Genomic DNA, 23,456 nt, shown 5'->3' with positions numbered 1-23,456 from the left:
ATGAGTTAAGCCTTTTTCAACTGATTGTTATAGTTCGTTCTTATGTTGTACTGTTATACCACTGTCCAAGTTTAGGGGAGGGTTGGGATCCCGCTAACATGTTTAACCCCGCCACATTATTTATGTATGTGCCTGTCCCAAGTCAGGAGCCTGTAATTCAGTAGTTGTCGTAGAGAACCACTGAATAGAATGAAACCAAACTTGGTATGAATGTTCCTTATGAGGTGCTGATCAAGTGTTGTTACTTTGGAGCCGATCCATCGTCCAAGATGGCCGCAAGCGGGGGACTTAGTTTAACATAGGACCCTATGGGAAATGCATACAAAAGACTTCTCTTAGAGAACCACTGAATGGAATAAAACCAAACATGGCATGAATGTTCCTTATGAGGTGCTGACCAAGTGTTGTTACTTTGTTGCCGATCCATTATCCAAGTTGGCCGCCAGTGGGGGGCTTAGTTTAACATAGGACCCTACAGGAAATGCATACAAATGACTTCTTTTAGAGAACCACTGAATGGAATGAAACCGAACATGGCATGAATGTTCCTTATGAGGTGCTGACCAAGTGTTGTTACTTTGTAGCCGATCCATTATCCAAGATGGCCCCCAGCGATGGACTAAGTTTAACATAGGACCCTAAGGGAAATGCATACAAATGACTTCTTTTAGAGAACCACAGAATGGAATGACACTAAACATGGCATGAATGTTCTTTATGAGGTGCTGACCAAGTGTTGGTACTTTATAGCGGATCCATCATCCAAGATGGCCACCAGCGGGGGACTTAGTTTAACATAGGACCCTATGGGAAATGCATACAAATGACTTCTTTTAGAGAACCACTGAATGGAATGAAACCAAACATGGCATGAATGTTCCTTATGAGGTGCTGACCAAGTGTTGTTACTTTGTAGCCGATCCATCATCCAAGATGGCCGCCAGCAGGTGACTTAGTTTAACATAGGACCCTATGGGAAATGCATACAAATGACTTCTTTTAGAGAACCACTGAATGGAATAAAACCAAACATGGCATGAATGTTCCTTATGAGATGCTGACCAAGTGTTGTTACTTTGTAGCCAATCCATCATCCATGATGGCCGGCAGCGGGGGACTTCGTTTAACTTAGAACCCTATGGGAAATATATATGAATGTCTTCTTTAAGAGAACCATGGAATGGAATGAAACCAAACATTGCATGAATGTTCCTTATGAGGTGCTGATCATGACCAAGTGTTGTTACTGTGTAGCCAATCCATCATACAAGATGTCCGCCAGTGCGGGCCTTTTGAATGAAATCCAACGTAGCCTGAATTTCCCTCTGTATGAGGTTGTATTTATTACTTTTAGCCAAATTTTATATGTTATTATATGATTTCAAAAACCCAAGTAGAATCAGGTGAGCGATACAGGCTCTTAAGAGTCTCTAGTTTTTGTTTTACATAAATAATCTCGTTTGAATTGTTTTACATTGTCTTATCGGGGCCTTTTATAGCTGACTATGCGGTATGGGCTTTGCTCATTGTTGAATGCCGTAGGGTGACCTATAGTTGTTAATGTTTGTGTCATTTTGGCCTTTTGTGGATAGTTGTCTCATTGGCAATCATACCACATCTTCTTTTTTATATGTTGATGTTTAGCGTACATGTACTATTTATTCAATAACGATTCTAATCTAAAAGTGAAATTGCTCTCTTGGTATCACTGGCACTCCGACGACATAATCCGCACAATAATAAGTTATTTGCTTGCATAACGTAAAACTCGATCATAGAAGGGGTATGTCTGGCGCTTAAATTAATTGCTTTATCAGTTCGGTCCTTTTTAAGTTTGTTAATATGTGTTGGGAGGATGATAGCAAACACATAGATAGGGTGAAAAAGGGGAATATTCAGAATTTATTTCAAAGATTTTAAAGAAATTAACTCAAATATGAAGTTTTATAAATATTTAATCAAGATTGATAGAATCCTGGGCCTTAAATATGATGACTCAGCATAAATTCACACTTTACAGTATGCATAGTTTACTTAAAGTCCTGGATACAAAATGAATTCATAATATTTGCATATGTGTCAGTTAAATTATTAAGAAGTGCTTATATGTACTCTTCACAGTCAATAACACTCATTGATCCTTCCTGAATATTATCTATGGGTATATTTGTGTCCTTTCGATAACCCGAAAGTAAGCCGCAACACATAAATCTGTTTTTTTGTCACCACGGCATAATAAATACAAGCTAGAAAAAACAAAATACCTCAAGAAAAGTTACAATAGTGTGTTGTATCCTGAATATGTACTAAATATTCCAAATTGCTAGAAACAGCAGAATGATTTAGGAAATGTGAGGCCCCAGGGGTAAAAACCATAGAAAATTGCCTACCCCCTGGGTCATAAAACAAATAATTTAACTTATTAATGCTATGACTTTATGATTTTAAAGTTCTTGATATAGAAAACAATAACTTTGCTTGGAAGTTATGCAAAAATCAGATGTTAGCAGTCATCTCTACAACATTTTAAGTGAATTTATATCTCAGACTGGTATCTGCATACATACAACTATAATTGCAAATATGGCTTTGTTTTAACACTTCTAGTATATATAGTACATGTAGCTAAATTGTGTCAGATATATGGTTACAGATGATACTGTTGTGACAAGAATTCTAAATTGACCATTTGAGGCAGAAAATGTTTTCTTTAATTGACAAATATGCATACAGTAAGATGTGGTCTGGAAATAGAGGCTGGATTTGATACTATATATAATCTTGAATGTTGTAATGATTGACTGCTAAACATTACATTTATAGTATTCTGATATGCTTTCAATATGTTAACAAATCAAAACAGTTTTTAACAGGTTCTAGGCATTTTTTTATGAGAAAATATGCAATTAGGGTAAGCTGGCAATTATAAGTTAGTCTTGTTTTCAAATTCTTTAAAAAAAAAATGAAACAGGGGAGGGGGTTTAAAATGTATAGTAAAGAAAAACTTAGAGTATACGCAGTGATTTTTTTAAGACTGTAATTCTGATAAATGAGTATTTATGTGTGAAAAACTGATTTTAGAGAGTTTTCTATTTGAATAAATGTCTGTATAGGTTGCACTTGTAAATATAGCTGATTCTCAAAACACGCCTCTTTTGGGGAGATCTTGAATATTCATAGAAAATTAATTTTGTTTACATACTGGTTCCCAGTTATGCTCTCTGTGTTCCATATCACAGAGACAGAACTTGGGAATGTTACCAGTAAATAAACACGTGCATATTGTTTACATTGATATCTGCAGTATTGAAGCCCTATGTATAATTGTAACAATAGAGATCACGTATCCTGTTGATAGTAAAGAAGTATATAAGATTGGTGACCATGAAAGCTGACTAGCGAACCCTGGGAGCCGTTTAAACAAAAGTATTATGTTTTACATTCTTTTTGCACGATCTTATATTGGTTACATATTGATATGTTGTATTGCTTTAACGTTATACTACCGTCTCATATTTTGTGAGGAATATGTTATAATAAATATTAGTATAATTTTGTATTATAGAGTCTAAAAAAGAGGACAAATGATATTCCTTATTGATTTACTGATCAAAAATGATTCAGTTCTTACAAAAAGTGGAATCTACTACATTGGTTCATTTGTTTTTACCATAAAAAAAAATACAAGAACATAGTTAGTATGCTTTATATACAATTACACCATTGTCCCAGATCACGAGAAAAAGGATCGTTCACAAACTTGTTTAACTCCGATATACTCTTTATATGCATGTCCCAAGTCGATAGCCTGTAATTCAGTGCACATTGTTCTAGAGATATCTAGGCAACGATACATTTAATCAAAGATATCCTGCATTGTTTATTGGCATTTATTAAATTAAAATCAAGGATTATGACTTCAAAAAGATATACATGGATTAATGTGTACTAGTACATGTATACTGTACCTTAGCAATGATAGATATGAAATATATGTAATATGTAGCTACACGACACTCTTCCAAAACCCTTGAATAAAAAAGCAGAAAATGGCTTTCAACATTACCAAATAGTCTTAATCAATAGATACTTTTTGGCCCCGTACAGATTAAACCATTGTCCCAGATCACGAGAAAAAGGATCGTTCACAAACTTGTTTAACTCCGATATACTCTTTATATGCATGTCCCAAGTCGATAGCCTGTAATTCAGTGCACATTGTTCTAGAGATATCTAGGCAACGATACATTTAATCAAAGATATCCTGCATTGTTTATTGGCATTTATTAAATTAAAATCAAGGATTATGACTTCAAAAAGATATACATGGATTAATGTGTACTAGTACATGTATACTGTACCTTAGCAATGATAGATATGAAATATATGTAATATGTAGCTACACGACACTCTTCCAAAACCCTTGAATAAAAAAGCAGAAAATGGCTTTCAACATTACCAAATAGTCTTAATCAATAGATACTTTTTGGCCCCGTACAGATTAAATCACACCAGAGGCAACATTTAATTATCAATTGCAAATAATCGGCGTTTTGCATTTGCGCCGATCTGCATTTCATTTGTGCCGGTTATTTCTTTCACTTGCGCCGATTTTTTTTTTCATCTGCGCAGATTTTTTTACAGGTAAATAACAGGTGAAATGGTATAAGATGCGACCTCTTCCGTTAGCCAGTTATACATATGTTATGAATTGTCAATTATAGCATGTGTATAACTGTTGTCTCCTGCTTAAAATCAAGACGTAAAACCTAAGATAAAAGCACTTTGTTTATATTAAAATGACGAATAAAAAATATATGTACAGCATTCAAATCCATAAAAAAGGAATACTTTCAATTCATAAATCTGTTTTTGCCGAGTATGTATAGGCAACACATCTAATATATTCCTTTCTTATGATTTCGTCTCTTCTATATTTGGCGTAATTGGCGATAACGAAGGCCATATTTTCTTTGTCTGGCATACGTACTGGTGGGGGCATTTCTAGAGTTCGAATTTTCTCACAAGGAAGCTTTTAAACCAAGAGTTCCAAATGGTGAAGTTGAATTCATCCCTTCGTTAATTTTATGGACGCCATCACGAATTGGTTGACCGTTATGGAATGTGTACTTGTACGTTGTCTAAGAATGTATGACATTTGTCATCAGAAGGAGCGGAGCGTCAGACAATGTCAAACGTGAAGCAGTCATCGATCTCATTAAGGGAAAGGAATGGTAACCCGAAATATTGGGATAGCCATTTACCAATTGCAATGTCACTTGATTTGCCTTATACTCTGTGCACAGCCAATGTAAAAGTATGAACTTACCTAAAACTTGCCAGTAAATCCAATTAGGAAAAATATAAAATCGGCGCAAAGGAAAAAATGAAATCGGCGCAAATGAAAGAATGAACAATTTCAAAATCGGCGCAAATGTCATTCGCCCCAAATAATGTTGCTGATTATTGTCATTTTGCGTCTTTACATGTTCATATTTTATCGGGCAAAAACACGAAGTGGAAAATGCAAAAAAAAACAAAATGGTTTCACGTCATGCTATCACATTTTATACTTTCCATTTTTGTGTTTTTGCCCGATAGAATATAGGAAAGGCAAAAATGAGGGAAATGGCCTTTTTGTGCCCTTATATTTTTACAGTTAAGTTTTTTAAAACTAACTGTCAGTAACTGCGAGTTCTCTCGGATCTATATTTACTGCAGCTAGAGTTTTTGGCTCGTGTTGTGTGGATGCAGTTATGTATCGCCTTGACTGTAGTGTATGCTCTTATATTTTTACAGTTAGGATTTTTTTAACTAACTGTCAGCAACCTCGAGTAATCTCAGATCTATATTAACCGGCAACCATATTTGTGGGATTAATTTTTGTTATATGCATTGCATTTCGTTTCGTCAGCATGTCGCGTATTGGGGTTTTTTTTCTAACACTTTCGAAAGTTGTTTTTCAATGAACATTTCTGAAACTTCTTCCTCACTTTGTTCATTGTTTAAAATATCATGTTCATGTCAATTTTACATTGAAGTCGTCATGCCTTTTTTTTAATCTCTCTGTTAAGTCATGCGTCCATTAAGTTGGGATCTTCCCTTCGTAAATTTTACAGACGCCATCACGAATAGATTGACCGTTATGGAATATACGTTTTACAGGTGATATCGGATATGTTACTTATGTAGCAACTTCAATCCCGTTCATTTTTCTTTTTTGACCTGCATAATTAGACTTATTTTCGGGTTGGTACAGACATGAGCTACTCAACGGGTGCCGCATGTGGAGAAGTATTTACTTACACTTCCGGAGCACCGAGATCTACTCAAGTGTTTGCTGGGGTTCGTGTTGCTTAGTTTCGTGTGAACTAATGTTTGTCTGTTTTTTTAGCCATGGCGTTGTCAGTTTATTTTTGATTTATGCGTTTAAATGTCCCACTGGTATCTTTCGCTCCTCTTTTAGATATTGCATGGACATTACCTATAAATGCGGAGATTTTTAATTTCAAAATGTTGAGTTTCGTGGCTTTTAAAACTTTTTTTGCATTGAAATTACTAAGTTAAACTCGTATTATTAAAGTTTGGATGTAACGCGTCTTTTGATTGACTGACGTATTTTGTTTATCTGCTCATAGACATAATTCAGTCATGCGACCATGACGTCATCAACGTTTTTTCATGAATTACTATGGTTTAAAATGGAATTTAGAATTCAATTAGATAAAGAAATAACTGTCCGCGGGTTGGTGTTATTTCTTTACATTACATGTATTTAGACAGACAAAATACAGTCATTCGATAAAATAACCTTTTAGCTGACTTTGATATGTCACTTAATCTGGAAAAAAATATATTAGTTGCATTTCACATGTTTAAATTTACGAAAAACTTAGCGAATACACACAATATAACTTCAAAGTTTTCTGTTCAGTTGTAATCTTTCTATTTAGTGAAAAATGTACGTGTTTTCTTCAACACTACATCGACCACAATCGCTTTGTTTGAAGTATTTAATATGCAATCGATGACATGGCAAATTATAAAATTGGATTACCGACAATTTATTGAGCATTGTTTTATTTAGCAGACAGTATCGTATTTATTGACTGTCTGGGTCAATAGTTACTGTACTGTAAATGTTATATATCCTGGTAACGTTAACTATTGATATAATGGTGTGGAGTACAGCATTGACTATTCGAAAACAGTTGCCAAGGTTGATTGAAAGATTGATTAAATAATTGTGTTTAATTAACGGTGTGTCAGCCAAAAAGAAAGCTAAATCGCGGTGGCCCAGTGTCAAAAACATAGTACCAGACCTTGAAGCTACTACATGTATGTCTCCAAACATATTAACATTTCTCCTAATGCAATATTGAATGTCGTGTTTAAACAAGCCAGTACAAACATAATTCAATATATCCACTATTTAACGATGTAATAAATATGGAAGAATTTGTTGGTAATGTGTAAAATTAGACAAAACATATTTACCAATCCACTTCAGTACATGTAATGATGTGTGACACTTTTTTAATGACATTGAGTTATCAGATTTTAACACGAGTAGTAAATCACGTTTTATAAATCTCTGACGTACCAAAATGCAACCGTTACATTTCTTTCTTTACTGTTAAACAAATGACCCTTCATGCACGTATTTAAACACTTAACTGGTGAAGTCAATAGGTTTTATACAATTTTAGTTTCAGTAATGCAGTTGTTTTTCTTCTGATTAATAAACTATCGCTTTCGTCAATCTTTGCAATATAATAAGATATTATATCAAATTAATGTAAACATTCTTCATGGTGGTTCATGAGTCATTATACATGTAGAGCCTTTATGATGATCAATAAATCAATTCACCATTGAAACGAATTTCATTATGACAGAGCAACGTATACCATTAAAAAAAAGTTCCAAAGTTGTGACGGAATGAATATTTCGCAGTTGATTTGAGAAAGCCCGTGTTTGAAGCGAGACCGATTTCAATGCGCATGATATTTTCATTACTTCAAAAATAAACTGCTGCGCCATGAGCGCATGATACGCCCGACGTCTTATGTGGAAGTTATATGCAATAATCATAAATAGTTTCTGAGAAAGTTTTAAGCAAGTTATAACCCCCCACCCTGTTTTTTTTTTTTTTTTTTACAAAAAACTAAATATCACAAAAATAAACTTTTGAATCAAAACCAAAAAGTATACAGAACTTTAGATTAATATAACAAAGAAGTGTGTAAAGTTTTAAGCAAAAATCATAAATTATTTTTGAGATACGGCGCGACATGCAAAAAAAACTCCCCTGTTTAACAAAATACTCAATAACTCAAAAATAAAATTTTGAATCATCACCAAAAAGTATACAGATCTTTAGATCAATATAACAAAGAAATGTGTAAAGTTTTAAGCAATAATCAAAAATTGTTATAGAGATACGGCACAACATGTAAAAAAAACAACCTCCCCCTTTTTTACAAAATACTCAATCACTCAAAAATGAAATTTTGAATCATCATCAAAAAGTATACAGATCTTAAGATTAATATAACAAAGACATGTGTAAAGTTTGTAGCAATAATCATAAATCGATTTTGAGATATGGCGCGACATGTAAAAAAAGACATCCCCCTTTTTTTACAAAATACTCAATAACTCAAAAATGAAATTTTGAATCATCACCAAAAAGTATACAGATATTAAGATTAATATAACTAAGAAGTGTTTAAAGTTTTAAGCCATAATCAAGAATCGTTTTTGAGATACAGTGCGACATGTGAAAAAAACACACCCCTGTTTTAGTTACAAAGTGCCGTAATTCAAAAAGTTTAAATCTAATTTTCACCAAAAAGTATACAGATCATTTGACCATCATAAGAAACAACTATATCAAGTTTCATGAAATTTGGATAAGTCGTTCTCAAGTTACGGTGCGACATGTTTAAGCCGGACAGACGGGCAGACAGACGGACGGACAGAAATATGGTCAACACTGGTCTCACTCCAACCAGCTTGAAAACCCTCGAAAAAGTAGGTTATCCGTTTGACTGTGATGGATGTATAAGTATGCAGCCACGTGCGGAGAGAATAGGGACGTAAAATCCGAGTGTAAAAAGAGTGCCACAATATTTGAACTTTGCACGTTAAGAACCCTTACAACAACTCTCTGAAGGGTTCGTAAGTGGCCTGCTGTAATTCTTAACGTTCCTATTCTGAAAACAACATTTAAAATCCAGAGATGAATAAATACGAAGAAAAGTGAAAAGCTTTAATGACAAAAAATACATATCTAATTTTGTTTACATAAATAGAATAGTTTAATTCATAAAACATAGTTATATATAGTAACCGTAGACCAAATTTGTTAGCCGTTCTTTTATTCTATCTATCCAACAACAGCGGTCTTATAACATTTCCTGGTCTATCATACTTTAGGATACTTTTATTAATGTCATTGTCATTGCTGTACCATCTTCCAGTTTGATTGTCTAGAAAGCAATAATAAACATATTTATTGATTGTGTAAAAAATGATAATTGTTTGCTTAAAAACACAATCAAATGAAAACGATGAAGAGTTTAGAATTATATATTTCTACGAAAAACCAGTAGGGACATTCTGTTGTTAAAATTTCTAATTTCAAAATTGACTTTTCTCAGTTCCAACTTGCAATTTCTCTGTTTAAAAATAAAATATGTCCGTTCCATGTTTACATTCATCTCAACTTAGAATTCAGAAATATCAAATGGAAACGAGGAATTAAGATTTAAGTTTGTCCCTACCAGTCTTGATAATTGTAATTATGATAATTCTGTTTTATCATTCGCAAATCACTAGGTTATGGAATAAAATTGATCAGGTACGGCCGAGAACAAAACCGATGGAGAGCATATAAACCAAAAAGAACCTAAAGAGTAGACAATACATCTATGGAAAAAATGCCTTATAAATTTGCGACATTAATTTAGGCAAAATGATATGATCATTTTATGAACTAGTAATTTACAGGTAAAATAAATGTATATATGAATTATTCATTATGGCATATAAAATGATTGTTATCCCTCAGGTCTGATACACTCCAAACAATGGTACCGAAACAGTGTTAGAAACAAATTAGGAAAATATACACTCCAAACAACGGTACCGAAACAGTGTTAGAAACAAATTAGGAAAATATACACTCCAAACATCGGTACCGAAACAGTGTTAGTAACAAATTAGGAAAATATACACTCCAAACAACGGTACCGAAATAGTGTTAGAAACAAATTAGGAAACTGTACACTCCAAACAACGGTACCGAAACAGTGGTAGAAACAAATAAGGAAAAAATACACTCCAAACAACGGTACCGAAACAGTGGTACAAACAAATTAGGAAAATATACACTCCAAACAACGGTACCGAAACAGTGTTAGAAACAAATTAGGAAAATATACACTCTAAACAACGGTACCGAAACAGTGGTAGAAACAAATTAGGAAAATCAATAAAATCTCCTTGTATTATTATTTAATCCTTCCTTTACTAATTTATTTTTGTTTTAGCGATATTTGTGACTAATCATATGTAATGAAACCAAAATACTATACCTCTAGCATTTTCTTGCCGGTAACAACCCGTGTTATTGTCAATGTCTCCCAACCAGTGGCTTCACCTGATTCCACTTCTGTCATTTTGGTATCAGAATCGACGGTGATAGTATACTTAAAATCAATAAAAAGACAAAAACAGTTTTTGTTTACTCCTAAAACCGAACAAAACTTATTTTTATAGCATTTTAAGATACGATAAATTTAAATTTTGAAGACCGTACGGTGACCTATAGTTGTTAATGTTTGTGTCATTTTGGTCTTTTGTGGATAGTTGTCTCATTGGTAATCATTCTACATCTTCTTTTTTATATATGTACTCCGTTTTAAGTCTATATGATAAACTATCTAAATTCAAAAGTTTAAAAAAAGACAAACAGACCGGAAATAAAATTCCGTCCAATCATGCTATGGTAGACTAGAAATGAAATGACTGCAACATGTATATAAGAACTGGTCTTTTACCACGACATTCATGTGTTTGCATTAAATTGGTTTCATGAATAATCATAGGGGAAATCAATATGGTGCCAAATACAGCAAAAATGAAAATAATATGTAAGTTTTAAAGAAAAAGTTATTCTCATTGCAAAACATATGACTTGTTACAAAATAAGAGACATGCCATTACCTTAACTCCCTTTCCAAACATATCAGTTTCTGTCACTTCCTCTCCAGACTTGAATTTGTATGTTTTATCTGGACCAGCTGTGCTTTTAATATCACAAATCCACATGTCGCCATCTTTTTTGAAATCTACCTCAAATTTAGCATTTCTGAACTCCTCAACATATTCACTAGGTATTTCTTAAATAGATTAAGAAAAATATCGAATTCATATCAAAATGCCTTGAACAAGAGATTTACTATAATGATAATCTAATTAAATCATAAATATGCTGCATATCAAGATGAGTAAGTACCCTAGCAAAGTTAAATTGGACATGTGTATAGAGGTTGAAGGGCAAGTCTATACTTTATAAGTCTTGTATGTGTTCTTTTAATTTTGGTTCATTCTTATTTTTGGGATCATAGTCCATTTTCGCTGAACCATTAGTATTTGTTCTGAAGTCCGCACAGGTTGTAATCAAACATTAAACGTATAATACATGTACATTCACTGTTCGGGGGAAAAACTAATTCAAAATTCGAATACCACTAATATTAACGTGACATACAAGAATGACACGTATATGAACGTGTAGCGCATGAAAGAACTTCCTCTGACAAAGTTGAACTTAGTTTTCTGCTTTAATTTCTTTTTAATTTCTAAAGCAATTTTTCATAAATTTTTGAATACTTTTGCATCGAACCATGATATCCTGATGAAGTTAAATCAATGAATGCGTTTCAGACGCCTCAAAATTATACATATGTCCTGAGATTTGTATGTTCACGAATTGAAAACTTTTTGATCTTTATATTTTTGGATATTTTTTCTTCAAATTCAATTTATGTTTTTGGTAAATTGAACAGAAAATGTTAGGAATTATGTCATTTCCCGAGAAACAGTTACCTTTTACAATGTATTTAAATATTTAAAGGATTTTTTTTTTATTTAATCTAGCTGTACAGTGATATTTATTAGTATACATTTTCAATAGATATTTTAATCCCGTCTCTCATTATTCTTTTTAGAATGGCATTAATATTTTATATTATTGTATGTGTTCATGTAATATGTCATGTATTGTAATATTAATGGTGAGACGTAAATAAACTATTTGTATTGTATTGTATTTAAAACCGGTTTTTAATTGTGTCAAATAAACAAAATTGCACACCAATCAATAATTTTCATATTTGATTAGACCTGTGCGATCTCATATTTCACAAATGAATGTGTATACATATATTTAATTTTTGATAAAATATGTTTCTCTAATGATTATCAAATATATTTTTGTATTTTAACAAACGAAGTTACACCGCAACACCCCCACCCACCCCACCATTTCGAGTGTCTGTTAAATTCCCTATAAAGTTGATAATTTTTTACATCTGTAAACACATTTCCATTTATTCAGTGAGCAGATAAAAGTTATGATCCTCAAACTCAGCCAATCATCTTCTGAGATCATCGGCAACCGCATAGAATAGAAACTATAAAAAAAAGCTTAATAATATACAGTACAACTAAACTTACTAGATGCCTTTGCAAATTCATCATAATTTGTGTATGAGCTTCCGTCACCTTCCCATTTTCCAATAAATTGTGCCATTTTGATGTCAATTAATTACTGAAATCCATATACTTCCAGAGCGAATCTTATTACTGTATTTAAAACTTAAAGTAGCTTAACTGTTTAAACAAAGTTTTAAACCTAAAATGAGTGACCTACATTTTGACCTGTTAAATAACTATATAGACGATCGTAAATTATAATGCTTTACCTTTGTTAAAGAGTTGACCTTCTATTTAAATTAAGTTGAAATGCACAATTGACATATTTATAGACGCATAAAATTGCTATTGAACCTTTTCAATCGTAAAAATTTTAAACAATTTATTTTATTTTCATTATTTACGTTTTGTCCGTAAATTCTTGATTTATGCTGAAACTTTTATGTTCACAGTTTAATTTTATTCCATATATATACTGTTATTTAAACTTTCAAAACTTTCAAGTCTGGAAAACAAAAAGATCACATAAGTCGAAAAAGGACACGGCAAAGCATACCAAACAATTGTTAAGATCTATAAAATCGACAATCATTCTACCACCAATAAAACAGTGGTAGATTAGAATACCACGAATATTTGAAGGATGCAAACGAAATGAAATACGAGTAGAGCTACATGTACATGTATATGACCAAAAAGGACATACATAATAGTAACTTAGGTAAATGTGCCTGAGGTAGTTGGAACCTACGATGCTAAATAATTCTATAAACTGACAATTTACGACAGATATTAAAAAAAAAAATCAAACCGAAGCAACCGACAATATGAGTGGAACACGTAACACGTTTCGTGAGAAAACAAATTACTAAAACTAATTAAACAAGGCTTATGAAGGTTTATCATAAAATCGTACAGAATTATTGAATTGTTTTTGTTATCTTACAACCTATGTTTAATCCTGAAACCAGACATATCCGGTTTTTGTCAAAAGTGATTATTTTTTAAAGATTTAAATATTTCGCGGTGACTTTGTTTGGACTTGTTTGTTTGCTTTTTGGCCTTGAATGTTTGTCCCTAATAACACATATTATAAAATTGGATTACCGACAATTTATTAAGCATTGTTTTCTGTTCAGTTGTAATTTTTCTATTTAGTGAAAAATGTACGTGTTTTCTTCAACAATAAATCGACCACAATCGCTTTGTTTGAAGTATTTAATATACAATCGATGACATGGCATATTATAAAATTGGATTACCGACAATTTATTAAGCATTGTTTTATTTTGCAGACAGTATCGTACTTATTGACTGTCTGGGTCAATAGTTACTGTACTGCAAATGTTATATATCCTGGTAACGTTAACTATTGATAGAATGGTGTGGAGTACGGCATTGACTATTCGAAAACAGTAGCCAAGGTTGATTGATAGATTGATTAAATAATTGTTTTTAATTAACGGTGTGTCAGCCAAAAAGAAAGCTAAATCGTAGTGGTCCAATGTCAAAGACATGGTGCTAAACCTCGAAAGAACTACATGTATGTCTCCAACAAGGCAACTATAATGGTCAAATTTTAAACATATATATATTAACATTTCTCCTTATGCAATATTGATTGACTGTCGTGTTTAAACAAACCAGTACAAAAAATAATTCAATATATCCATTATGTTAACGATAGAATAAATATGGAAGAATTTGTTGTAAATGTGTAAAATTAGACAAAACATATTTACCAATCCACTTTAGTACATGTAATGATGTGTGACACTTTTTTTATGACATTGAGTTATCAGATTTTAACGCGAGTAGTATATCACGTTTTATAAATCTCTGACGTACCAAAATCATGCAACCGTTACATTTCTTTCTTTACTGTTTTTGTTAAACAAATGACCCTTCATGCTCGTATTTAAACACTTAACTGGTGAAGTCTATAGGTTTTATACAATTTTAGTTTCAGTAATGCAGTTGTTTTTCTTCTGATGAATAAGACTATCGGTTTCGTGAATCTTTGCTATATAATAAGATATATCAAATTAATGTAAACATTCTTCATGGTGGTTCATGAGTCATTATACATGAAGAGCCTTTATGATGATCAATAAATTAATTTACCATTGAAACGAATTTCATTATGACAGAGCAATGTATAACATTAAAAAAAAAGTTCCAAAGTTGTGACGGAATATTTCTCCTTGGGTTTGATAAGCACGTGTTTGGAGCGAGTTCGATTTCAATGCGCATGATATTTTCATTACTTCAAAAAAATTATAGTAGGAATATAAATAACCTAGTAATTTATTTTTTTGCGTATTTGTTTTTTGTTCTTTTTTATTTTTACATATATAGATTATGCCGTTAGTTTCTCGTTTGAATTGTTTACATTTGTCATTTCATTTCCTTCTATAGATGATTATGCGGTATGAACTTTGCTCTTTGTTGAAAGCCACACGTTGCTACGTTAATTTCTGTGTCATTTGGTCTCTTCGGGAGAGTTGTCTCATTTGCAATCATACCACACCTTCTTATTTGTATAATTATAGGTATGGTTCCATGAGTATACAATGTACATACATGTAGGGTTGGCAGAATAGACTTATTGATGAAGATTATAACCATAGATATATTGTTCAGTCACTGTGTCTGGCATTTTAGGGGATACAAATCATTCGTTCATGGATAGTTTAAAGCAATATTAAAATGATTCTTTTCTGTATAATGTATTCTGGTAATGCGTGAATGTCTTGGCTTCCTCTACTGTCATGCTCAAGAGTGACTAGGGACTAGAAATATGGTCACCAATGGTCTCACTCTGACCAGCTTGAAAACCCTCGAAAAAGTAGGTTATCCGTTAGACTGTGAGGGATGTATAAGTATGCAGCCACGTGTGGTCAAAATAGGGACGTAAAATCCGATGCCTTGTGTAAAAAGAGTGCCAAAATCTTTGAACTTTGCACGTTAAGAACCCTTGCAACAACTCTCTGAAGGGTTCGTAGGTGGCCTGCTGTAATTCTTAACGTTCCTATTCTGAAAACAACATTTAAAATCCAGAGATGTATAAATACGAAAAAAAGTGAAAAGCTATAATGACAAAAAATACATATCTTATTTTGTTTACATAAATAGAATAGTTTAATTCATAAAACATAGTTATATATAGTAACCGTAGATTAATTTGTTAGCCGTTCTTTTATTCTATCTATCCAACAACAGCTTATTAACGGCGGTCTTATAACATTTTCTGGTCTATCATACTTTAGGATACTTTTATTAATGTCATTGTCATTGCTGTACCATCTTCCAGTTTGATTGTCTAGAAAGCAATAATAAACATATTTATTGATTGTGTAAAAAATGATAATTGTTTGCTTAAAAAAACAATCAAATGAAAACGATGACGAGTTTAAAATTATATATTTCTACGAAAAACCAGTAGGGACATTCTATTGTTACAATTTCTAATTTCAAAATTGACATTTCTCAGTTCCAACTTGACATTTCTCTCTTTAAAAATAAAACATGTCCGTTCCATGTTTACATTCATCTCAACTAAGAATTCAGAAATATCAAATGGAAACACGGAATTAAGATTTAAGTTTGTCCCTACCAGTCTTTCGTTGATATTGTAATTATGATAATTCTGTTGTATCATTCGCAAATCACTAGGTTATGGAAAAAAAATGATCAGGTACGACCGAGAACAAATCCGAGGGAGAGCATATAAACCAATCTATGGAAAAAAATGCCTCATAAATTTGCGACATTAATTTAAGTAAAATGACATGATAATTTTATGAACTAGTAATTTACAGGCAATTTATATACATGTATATATAAATTACTCATTGCACTGTCGAAGCAATGACATATACAATGATTTTTATCCCTCAGGTCTGATACACTCAAAACAACGGTACCGAAACAGTGTTAGAAACAAAGTAGGAAAACCAATAAAATCTCCTTGTATCATTATTTAAATCCTGCCTTTACTCATTTATTTTTGTTTTAGCGATATTTGTGACAAATCATATGTTATGAAACCAAAATACTATACCTCTAGCATTTTCTTGCCGGTAACTACTCGTGTTATTGTCAATGTCTCCCAACCAGTGGCTTCACCCGATTCCACTTCTGTCATTTTGGTATCGGAATCGACCGTGATAGTATACTTGAAATCACAAAAAAGTTACGATAAGTTTTTAAAAAATCAATGTTGACTTTTTCATTAAAATAAGTACAAACATATAAGTAAACAAGCCTTAAGTTCACACTGTACATTAAACTGTTTTAGTGAACCATTATACTCAAAACTGTAATTTGGCATAACATATAAAGAATTCATATCATAATGGACATATGTACTCCGTTTTTTTAAAGTCTACATGATAAAATATCTAAATTTAAAAGTTTGAAAAAAAAAACCCGAACAGACCGGAAATAAAATCCCGTCCAATCATGCTATGGTAGGCTAGAAATGAAATGACTGCAATATTTACATGTATATAAGGACTGGTCTTTTACCACGACATTTTATATTCCTGTGTTTGCATTAAATTGGTCTTATGAATAATCATAGGGGAAATCAATATTGTGCCAAATACAGCAAAAATGTAAGTTTAACAAAAAAAGCTATTCTCATTGCAAAACCTAGGACTTGTTACAAAATGAGAGACATGCCGTTACCTTTACTCCCTTTCCAAACATATCAGTTTCTGTCACTTCCTCTCCAGACTTGAATTTGTATGTTTTATCTGGACCAGCTGTGCTTTTAATATCACAAATCCACATGTCGCCATCTTTTTTGAAATCTACCTCAAATTTAGCATTTCTGAACTCCTCAACATATTCAGTAGGTATTTCTTAAATAGATTAAGAAAAATATCAAATTCATATCAAAATGCCTTGAGTATGAGAATAACTATAATCTAATAAAATCATAAATATGCTGCATATCAACATGAGTAAGTACCCTAGCAAAGTTAAATTGGACATGTGTATAGAGGTTGAAGGGGAAGTCTATACTTTATAAGTTTTATATGTTTTCTTTTAATTTTAGTTCATTCTTAAGTTTGGGATCATAGTGTCACGGCCATTTTCGCTGAACCATTAGTTTTTGTTCTGAAGTCCGCACAGGTTGTAATCTAGCATTAAACGTTTTATCCAGGTACATTCACTATTCGGGGAAAAAAAACTAATTCAAAATTCGAATACCACTAATATTAACGTGACAGACAAGAATGACACGTGTAGCGCATGACAGAACTTCCTCTGACAAAGTTGAACTTAGTTTTCTGCTTTGATTTCTCTTAATTTCTAAAGCAATTATTCATATATTTTTGAATACTTTTGCATTGAACCATGATATCATGATGAAGTTAAATCAAGGAATGCATATCAGACGCCTCAAAATTAAAAATACAACAGCACTAATTGTGCCCCTTTAATAGCAGACTTGTTTTTGTACTGTTACGAATCACAGTTTATGACTAAACTCAGTAAAGACCCGTCGAAATTGCATTTGATTGAAAAATTCAACAATACTTACCGTTATCGTGAAGATATTTTTTCGTTAAATAATCAAGAATTTTCTCAATATACTGCTGAAATTTACCGGTGGATTTAGATATTTCGGTTTTAAACGGGAAACTACACACTAAAATTTACGACAAAAGAGACGATTTTTCATTCCCTATTGTTAATTTTCCATTTTTAGATTGTGATGTTTCTTTGGCACCATTCTACGGTGTTCATATTTCAAAACTTGTTCGCTATGCCCATGTCTGTTGTGACTTTTTTTGATTTTAACGAACGCAACCTATGCATTACTGGAAAATTATTAAACCAGGGATATCGTTATCATAAATTACTTAAAACCTTTACTAAATTTTTCCATAGATATAAATATTTGGTTTTGAAGTTTGGTTGTACCTGTAGAAAACTTTTTTCAAACGGGAAAGCATATCCTCATTTTTACGGAAATGCTGTTAACCGTGCCAGGAAATCTAGAAATGATCCATGTAAACTTGTTGTTCCTTTAAATAAACTTATTGGTCCGAGAACACAATTATTTCGTAGTGCATTTCTTTTAGAATATAAATGAAAATAAATAAAATCCACCCTACGCTTTCTCAAAGAAACCTTTACAGTGTGTTGTACTACTTTTGGGACACATTATATCAAAATTATAGAAAACTTCATCGGCTCTAACTCAAAATATGGACAATTGTATGTTTAGGGCGTCTTGAAATTTTTTGACAGCTTCCGAAGTGCTAATTTTCAACCTTTTTCAGCTGGACCAAATCACTGCTTTCCTTTAACTTCTGGACCCAATTTTTTTTTAAAGTGTAATTTTATCCACCTACTTGCAATTTAAGGCATTAAACATGGAGGAATAAATTTGGAAGGGGTATAAAAATTAATAGCAAGTAACCCACTGTCAACACTAGGGACTATATCAAGGGACGACAATGGTGGTTTCGGACCTATTCTAAAAGGTTACCTATTCAACACTGTAATACGATCATTGAATATTGTTTTTATTGGTATAAATATTGATTTTGTTATCAGTAGATTTAAAGCTAACTAAATATTACTAGTATGTTATATACATATAAATTTTCATGATCTAAATTCTGTCGATACCCGTAAATTGGCATTACACAAGGTCATGTTTTTCCGTATGTTGAATTGGATGTGTACGGATTGAGTGTTTAGTCTTAGAGGCATGATTTTTTTATTAGTTGTTAGTAGCTTTGAACTAGCTGTCAGATAACTGCGAGTACCCTCAGATCTGTTCATTGTGTCTTTTTGTGTCGGGATGTATAAGTACCCGGCCACGTACACTTGTATTTTATTTCTATCTGATGAGTTAAGCCTTTTTCAACTGATTTTTATAGTTCGTTCTTATGTTGTACTGTTATACCACTGTCCCAGATTAGGGGGATGGTTGGGATCCCGCTAACATGTTTAACCCCGCCACATTATTAATGTATGTGCCTGTCCCAAGTCAGGAGCCTGTAATTCAGTGGTTGTCGTTTGTTTAAGTGTAACATATTTGATTTTCGTTCATTTTTTTTACATAAATAAGGCCGTTAGTTTTCTCGTTTGAATTGTTTTACATTGAAATTGTCTTATCAGGGCCTTTTATAGCTGACTATGCGGTATGGGCTTTGTTCATTGTTGAAGGCCGTACGATGACCTATAGTTGGTAATGTTTGTTTCATTTTGGTCTTTCATGGATAACTGTCTCATTGGCAATCATACCACATCTTCTTTTTTATATGTCCTGAGATTTGTATGTTCACGAATTGAAAAGTTTATGATCTTTAAATTCTTGGATATTTTTTCTCCAAAATTCAATTTACCTTTTTGGTTCATGTCAAATCAACAAAATTACTTAGAAATTATATTCATATTTGATTAGACCTGTACAATCTCATATTTCACAAATGAATATGTATATATTTATGTTTTATAAAATATGTTTCTCTAATGATTATCAAATTTATTTTTATTTTTTAACAAACGAACAGTTACACCGCAACACCCCCACCCCACCCCACCATTTCGAGAGTCTGTTTAATTCCCTATAAAGTTGATAATTATTTTACATCTGTAAGCACATTTCCATTTATTCAGTAAGCAGTAAGCAGATAAAAGTTGGGATCCTCAAACTCAACCAATCATCTTCTGAGATCATCGGCAACCGCACGTTGATTATTTTTCTTTTTATATAATTTTATTATAAATACTTCACTGACAAAAATATAAATTCAAAAAGAAAACATATCTTTTTTCAAACGTTTTCAGGTAGCCGAGAGACGTATTGTCGCAAAGTCGCGGTCACGAAAACAAGGATGAAAAGTCAGTTTTTACCTTGGGCTAAATATAGTTCACACGAATTCAGGTCACTGTCACTGATTGGTTGTCTATTTCAAGTCGGAATGCATCGTTACTTTTCAAAGATAAGAAGACAAAAGTTCCGGTGGTCATTGAACGATAACAATAGAGACTTTCCGATGGCCATTAACTTGTTGGCTTTTTTTTTGGCTTTTAAAACGTGAAGACAATCAGATAGGATGACAATCTTATGTTATGGAATAATATCAGTCAAAATTGAAATTAAAAAAAGGGTAGTTGATCATATTGTTCAGAATCTAGAAAACAGTATATTTTGAAGTTCATTTTTCAAAGCCCACGTTCAGAGAATCAAGGTCAAAAACGAAAGTAGAATAGTGTTAAAACTGTGAGTCAAAGGATTTTTTCCCAATTACTTCACCATATGTATAATAATGCAAAATTTGTTGTAAAAAAAGAGAACACTTTTACTGAGCCATCTAAATTAGGAAAAGGTGTGCGACAAGGCGATGGCTTAAGCCCTCTCTTATTTAATATATATGTCAATGACCTTGATTCAATTCCCCCCCCCCCCCCCCCCCTGGGTGATGATTTAATATTACTATCTGAAAAACAAAGAAGGTCTTCAATCCTATTTATATTCTCTAAAAACATACCGTGATAGATGGAAGCTGAATGTCAATTGAAATAAAACAAAAATTATGATCTTCAGTAAAGGTAAAAAAAAATTCAATTTTTTTTTATAATAACAAAGAAATTGAAATTGTTGAGAAATATAATTATTTAGGTATTATCGTTTACTTTAATGGAAATCTTAAACATGCTGCAGAACACTTATACAAACAAAGCCCAAAGGCACTTTTTTCTCTGCATTCTAAGACATATGGATTCAATATTAAAGATCATAAACTAAAATTGAAACTATTTGATACTCTTTTAAAACCCATAAGAACTTATGGATCTGAAATATGGATTAGTGACTGCAATATAAAAGATATAATTGATAAATTACCTTTTGAAAAAAGTTCATTAGAAATTCTGTGGAAATATTTTCGGAGTTCACAAGAGAAGTTCAAATATGGCAGTGAAGTGTGAATTAGGCAGCAACCATTTAAATCTATTTTTTTCGCGACAAGTGGAAAACAATTTTTTTCTTTCAATTTTAGCATTACAGATAGTGGCTGCTGAGGGGGTAACAAACAACATTTTTTTTTCAGAATTCAAAACGAATTATTTTTTCTCTCCCAAAACTGGAAACAAACTTTTTTCCCTAAAAAAACATAGCATTAAAATATTATGATCGACTTAAACAGCTTCCATATGACAGATTGCTTAGTTAAATATATAAATTAGATCATTCATTATATACTGATGGACACAGATCTTGGCACAAATTTGTCTTGAACTCTATTTAATAATATATTTTAACAGACAATAATCTCAATTTAAAGAACTTAAAGGAAAATATTAATAACCAACATTCAAATAACACTTTGCATAATCTAGAAAAAATACGTTCTATTGAACAAGACAATAAATTATATTTCTATGCCAATATTTATTCAGAAGAATTTAAATTTAGGAGATAACTGTATTTTAAGCTTGGCCTTCGTACAAAAATGTAAAACGTAGATTTTATTGTCGCAGAGATTGGTAAACGAATATTTGCGACAGTAAAATCAAGTATTAAATTAATTCTCAAGATCTGTGCCCTGAAAAAGTTATGAAAAACATTATTAGTTTACTTAACCCACAAAATAATTGATGATACAAAAAATATATGATTTTCCTGATTTAATAAAAACTTAAAAATTGAAACTATTGTCGACTCGACCTAAAATAAATAACATTTCCAAATGATTTATATATCCGACTTATTGAACAGTTTACCCAAAAAAAAAATCAGAGGATATATCAATTTTCTGTCAATGCTTGAGAAATACTTGTATGATTTAAATACGCGTAACAGTCTACCGAGAAAAGGGGGGTCATTTGTTTACAAATGCACGGAGTTATGCAAAATGAATCGATCAAAGTTTCTAACAAACCGGATTATTATATAGATAAAACTCCTTTTCAAGTAAATGAATTGTAAGCATAAGGGAATGTATACTATTTGTAATTTAAACATAAAAAAAATTGAAATTTCTTTGAGATTATTTTTCTTTCCTTAATTTCATACATAAAAAAATTGTCATTTGAAAGATGAAATTAGGTGCCAGGAGATTGCGAGAATGCAAGATATCCGATTTTGCCAGACACCGAAAAATCATCTTTCCTGAAGGGGGTTGGAAGCTGGATTAATTTTTGGATTCCTGTTTTTTTTTTTTAAATAAAACATCTAAGAAGGGATGAGAATAAAACATGTTAGAACCAATGGCGAATGGCGCTCGAAATAGAAACTATAAAAAGCTTAATAATATACAGTACAACTAAACTTACTAGATGCCTTTGCAAATCCATCATAATTTGTGTATGAGCTTCCGTCACCTTCCCATTTTCCAATAAATTGTGCCATTTTGATGTCAATTAATTACTGAAATCCATATACTTCCAGAGCGAATCTTATAACTGTAGTTAACACTTAAAGTAGCTTAACTGTTTAAACAAAGTTTTTAACCTAAAATGAGTGACCTACATTTGACCTGTTAAATAACTATAGACGATCGTAAATCATAATACTTTACCTTTGTTATAAGTTGGTCTTAATTCTATATAAATTAAGTTGAAGTGCACAATTGACATATTTATAGATGCATGAAGTTGGTATTGAACCTTTTTAATCGTAAAAATAAAAAAAAATAAAAAATATTTTCATTATATACTTTTTGTCAAATTCTTGATATATGCTGAAACCTTTATGT

The 23,456-nt window shown here is 32.0% G+C and overlaps 2 protein-coding genes across 2 annotated transcripts; both read right to left on the bottom strand.

The window, feature by feature from the left end:
- Nucleotides 1-9,260: 9,260 nt before the first annotated feature.
- Nucleotides 9,261-12,972, bottom strand: LOC134685022 (uncharacterized). The gene is made up of 4 exons (XM_063544368.1): nucleotides 12,748-12,972; nucleotides 11,233-11,408; nucleotides 10,602-10,715; nucleotides 9,261-9,494 (listed from the first exon to the last, which is right to left on the bottom strand). The coding sequence occupies exons 1-4, from the start codon at nucleotides 12,821-12,823 to the stop codon at nucleotides 9,438-9,440; spliced, it is 423 nt and encodes a 140-aa protein (XP_063400438.1). The 5' UTR covers nucleotides 12,824-12,972; the 3' UTR covers nucleotides 9,261-9,437.
- LOC134685021 (uncharacterized) lies at nucleotides 12,750-23,228 on the bottom strand. The gene is made up of 4 exons (XM_063544367.1): nucleotides 23,035-23,228; nucleotides 17,419-17,594; nucleotides 16,790-16,903; nucleotides 12,750-16,048 (listed from the first exon to the last, which is right to left on the bottom strand). Exons 1-4 carry the CDS (start codon nucleotides 23,108-23,110, stop codon nucleotides 15,992-15,994), a joined length of 423 nt encoding a protein of 140 aa, XP_063400437.1. The 5' UTR covers nucleotides 23,111-23,228; the 3' UTR covers nucleotides 12,750-15,991.
- Nucleotides 23,229-23,456: the final 228 nt, after the last annotated feature.

The sequence above is a fragment of the Mytilus trossulus genome, chromosome 9 (assembly GCF_036588685.1).
Source record: "Mytilus trossulus isolate FHL-02 chromosome 9, PNRI_Mtr1.1.1.hap1, whole genome shotgun sequence".
NCBI lineage: Eukaryota > Metazoa > Mollusca > Bivalvia > Mytilida > Mytilidae > Mytilus > Mytilus trossulus.
This window is presented reverse-complemented; position numbering and strand designations above follow the sequence as displayed.

What these genes read in the sequence shown, in the direction of transcription:
- LOC134685022 (XM_063544368.1), bottom strand. Translation starts at nt 12,823, where the DNA reads ATGGCACAATTTATTGGAAAATGGGAAGGTGACGGAAGCTCATACACA. An exon ending in TGTTTGGAAAGGGAGTTAAG is followed by an intron (nt 10,716 to 11,232) that starts GTAATGGCATGT and finishes ATTGATTTTAAG; the next exon opens with TATACTATCACCGTCGATTC. An exon ending in CCGGCAAGAAAATGCTAGAG is followed by an intron (nt 9,495 to 10,601) that starts GTATAGTATTTT and finishes ATTGCTTTCTAG; the next exon opens with ACAATCAAACTGGAAGATGG.
- LOC134685021 (XM_063544367.1), bottom strand. Translation starts at nt 23,110, where the DNA reads ATGGCACAATTTATTGGAAAATGGGAAGGTGACGGAAGCTCATACACA. An exon ending in TGTTTGGAAAGGGAGTAAAG is followed by an intron (nt 16,904 to 17,418) that starts GTAACGGCATGT and finishes TGTGATTTCAAG; the next exon opens with TATACTATCACGGTCGATTC. An exon ending in CCGGCAAGAAAATGCTAGAG is followed by an intron (nt 16,049 to 16,789) that starts GTATAGTATTTT and finishes ATTGCTTTCTAG; the next exon opens with ACAATCAAACTGGAAGATGG.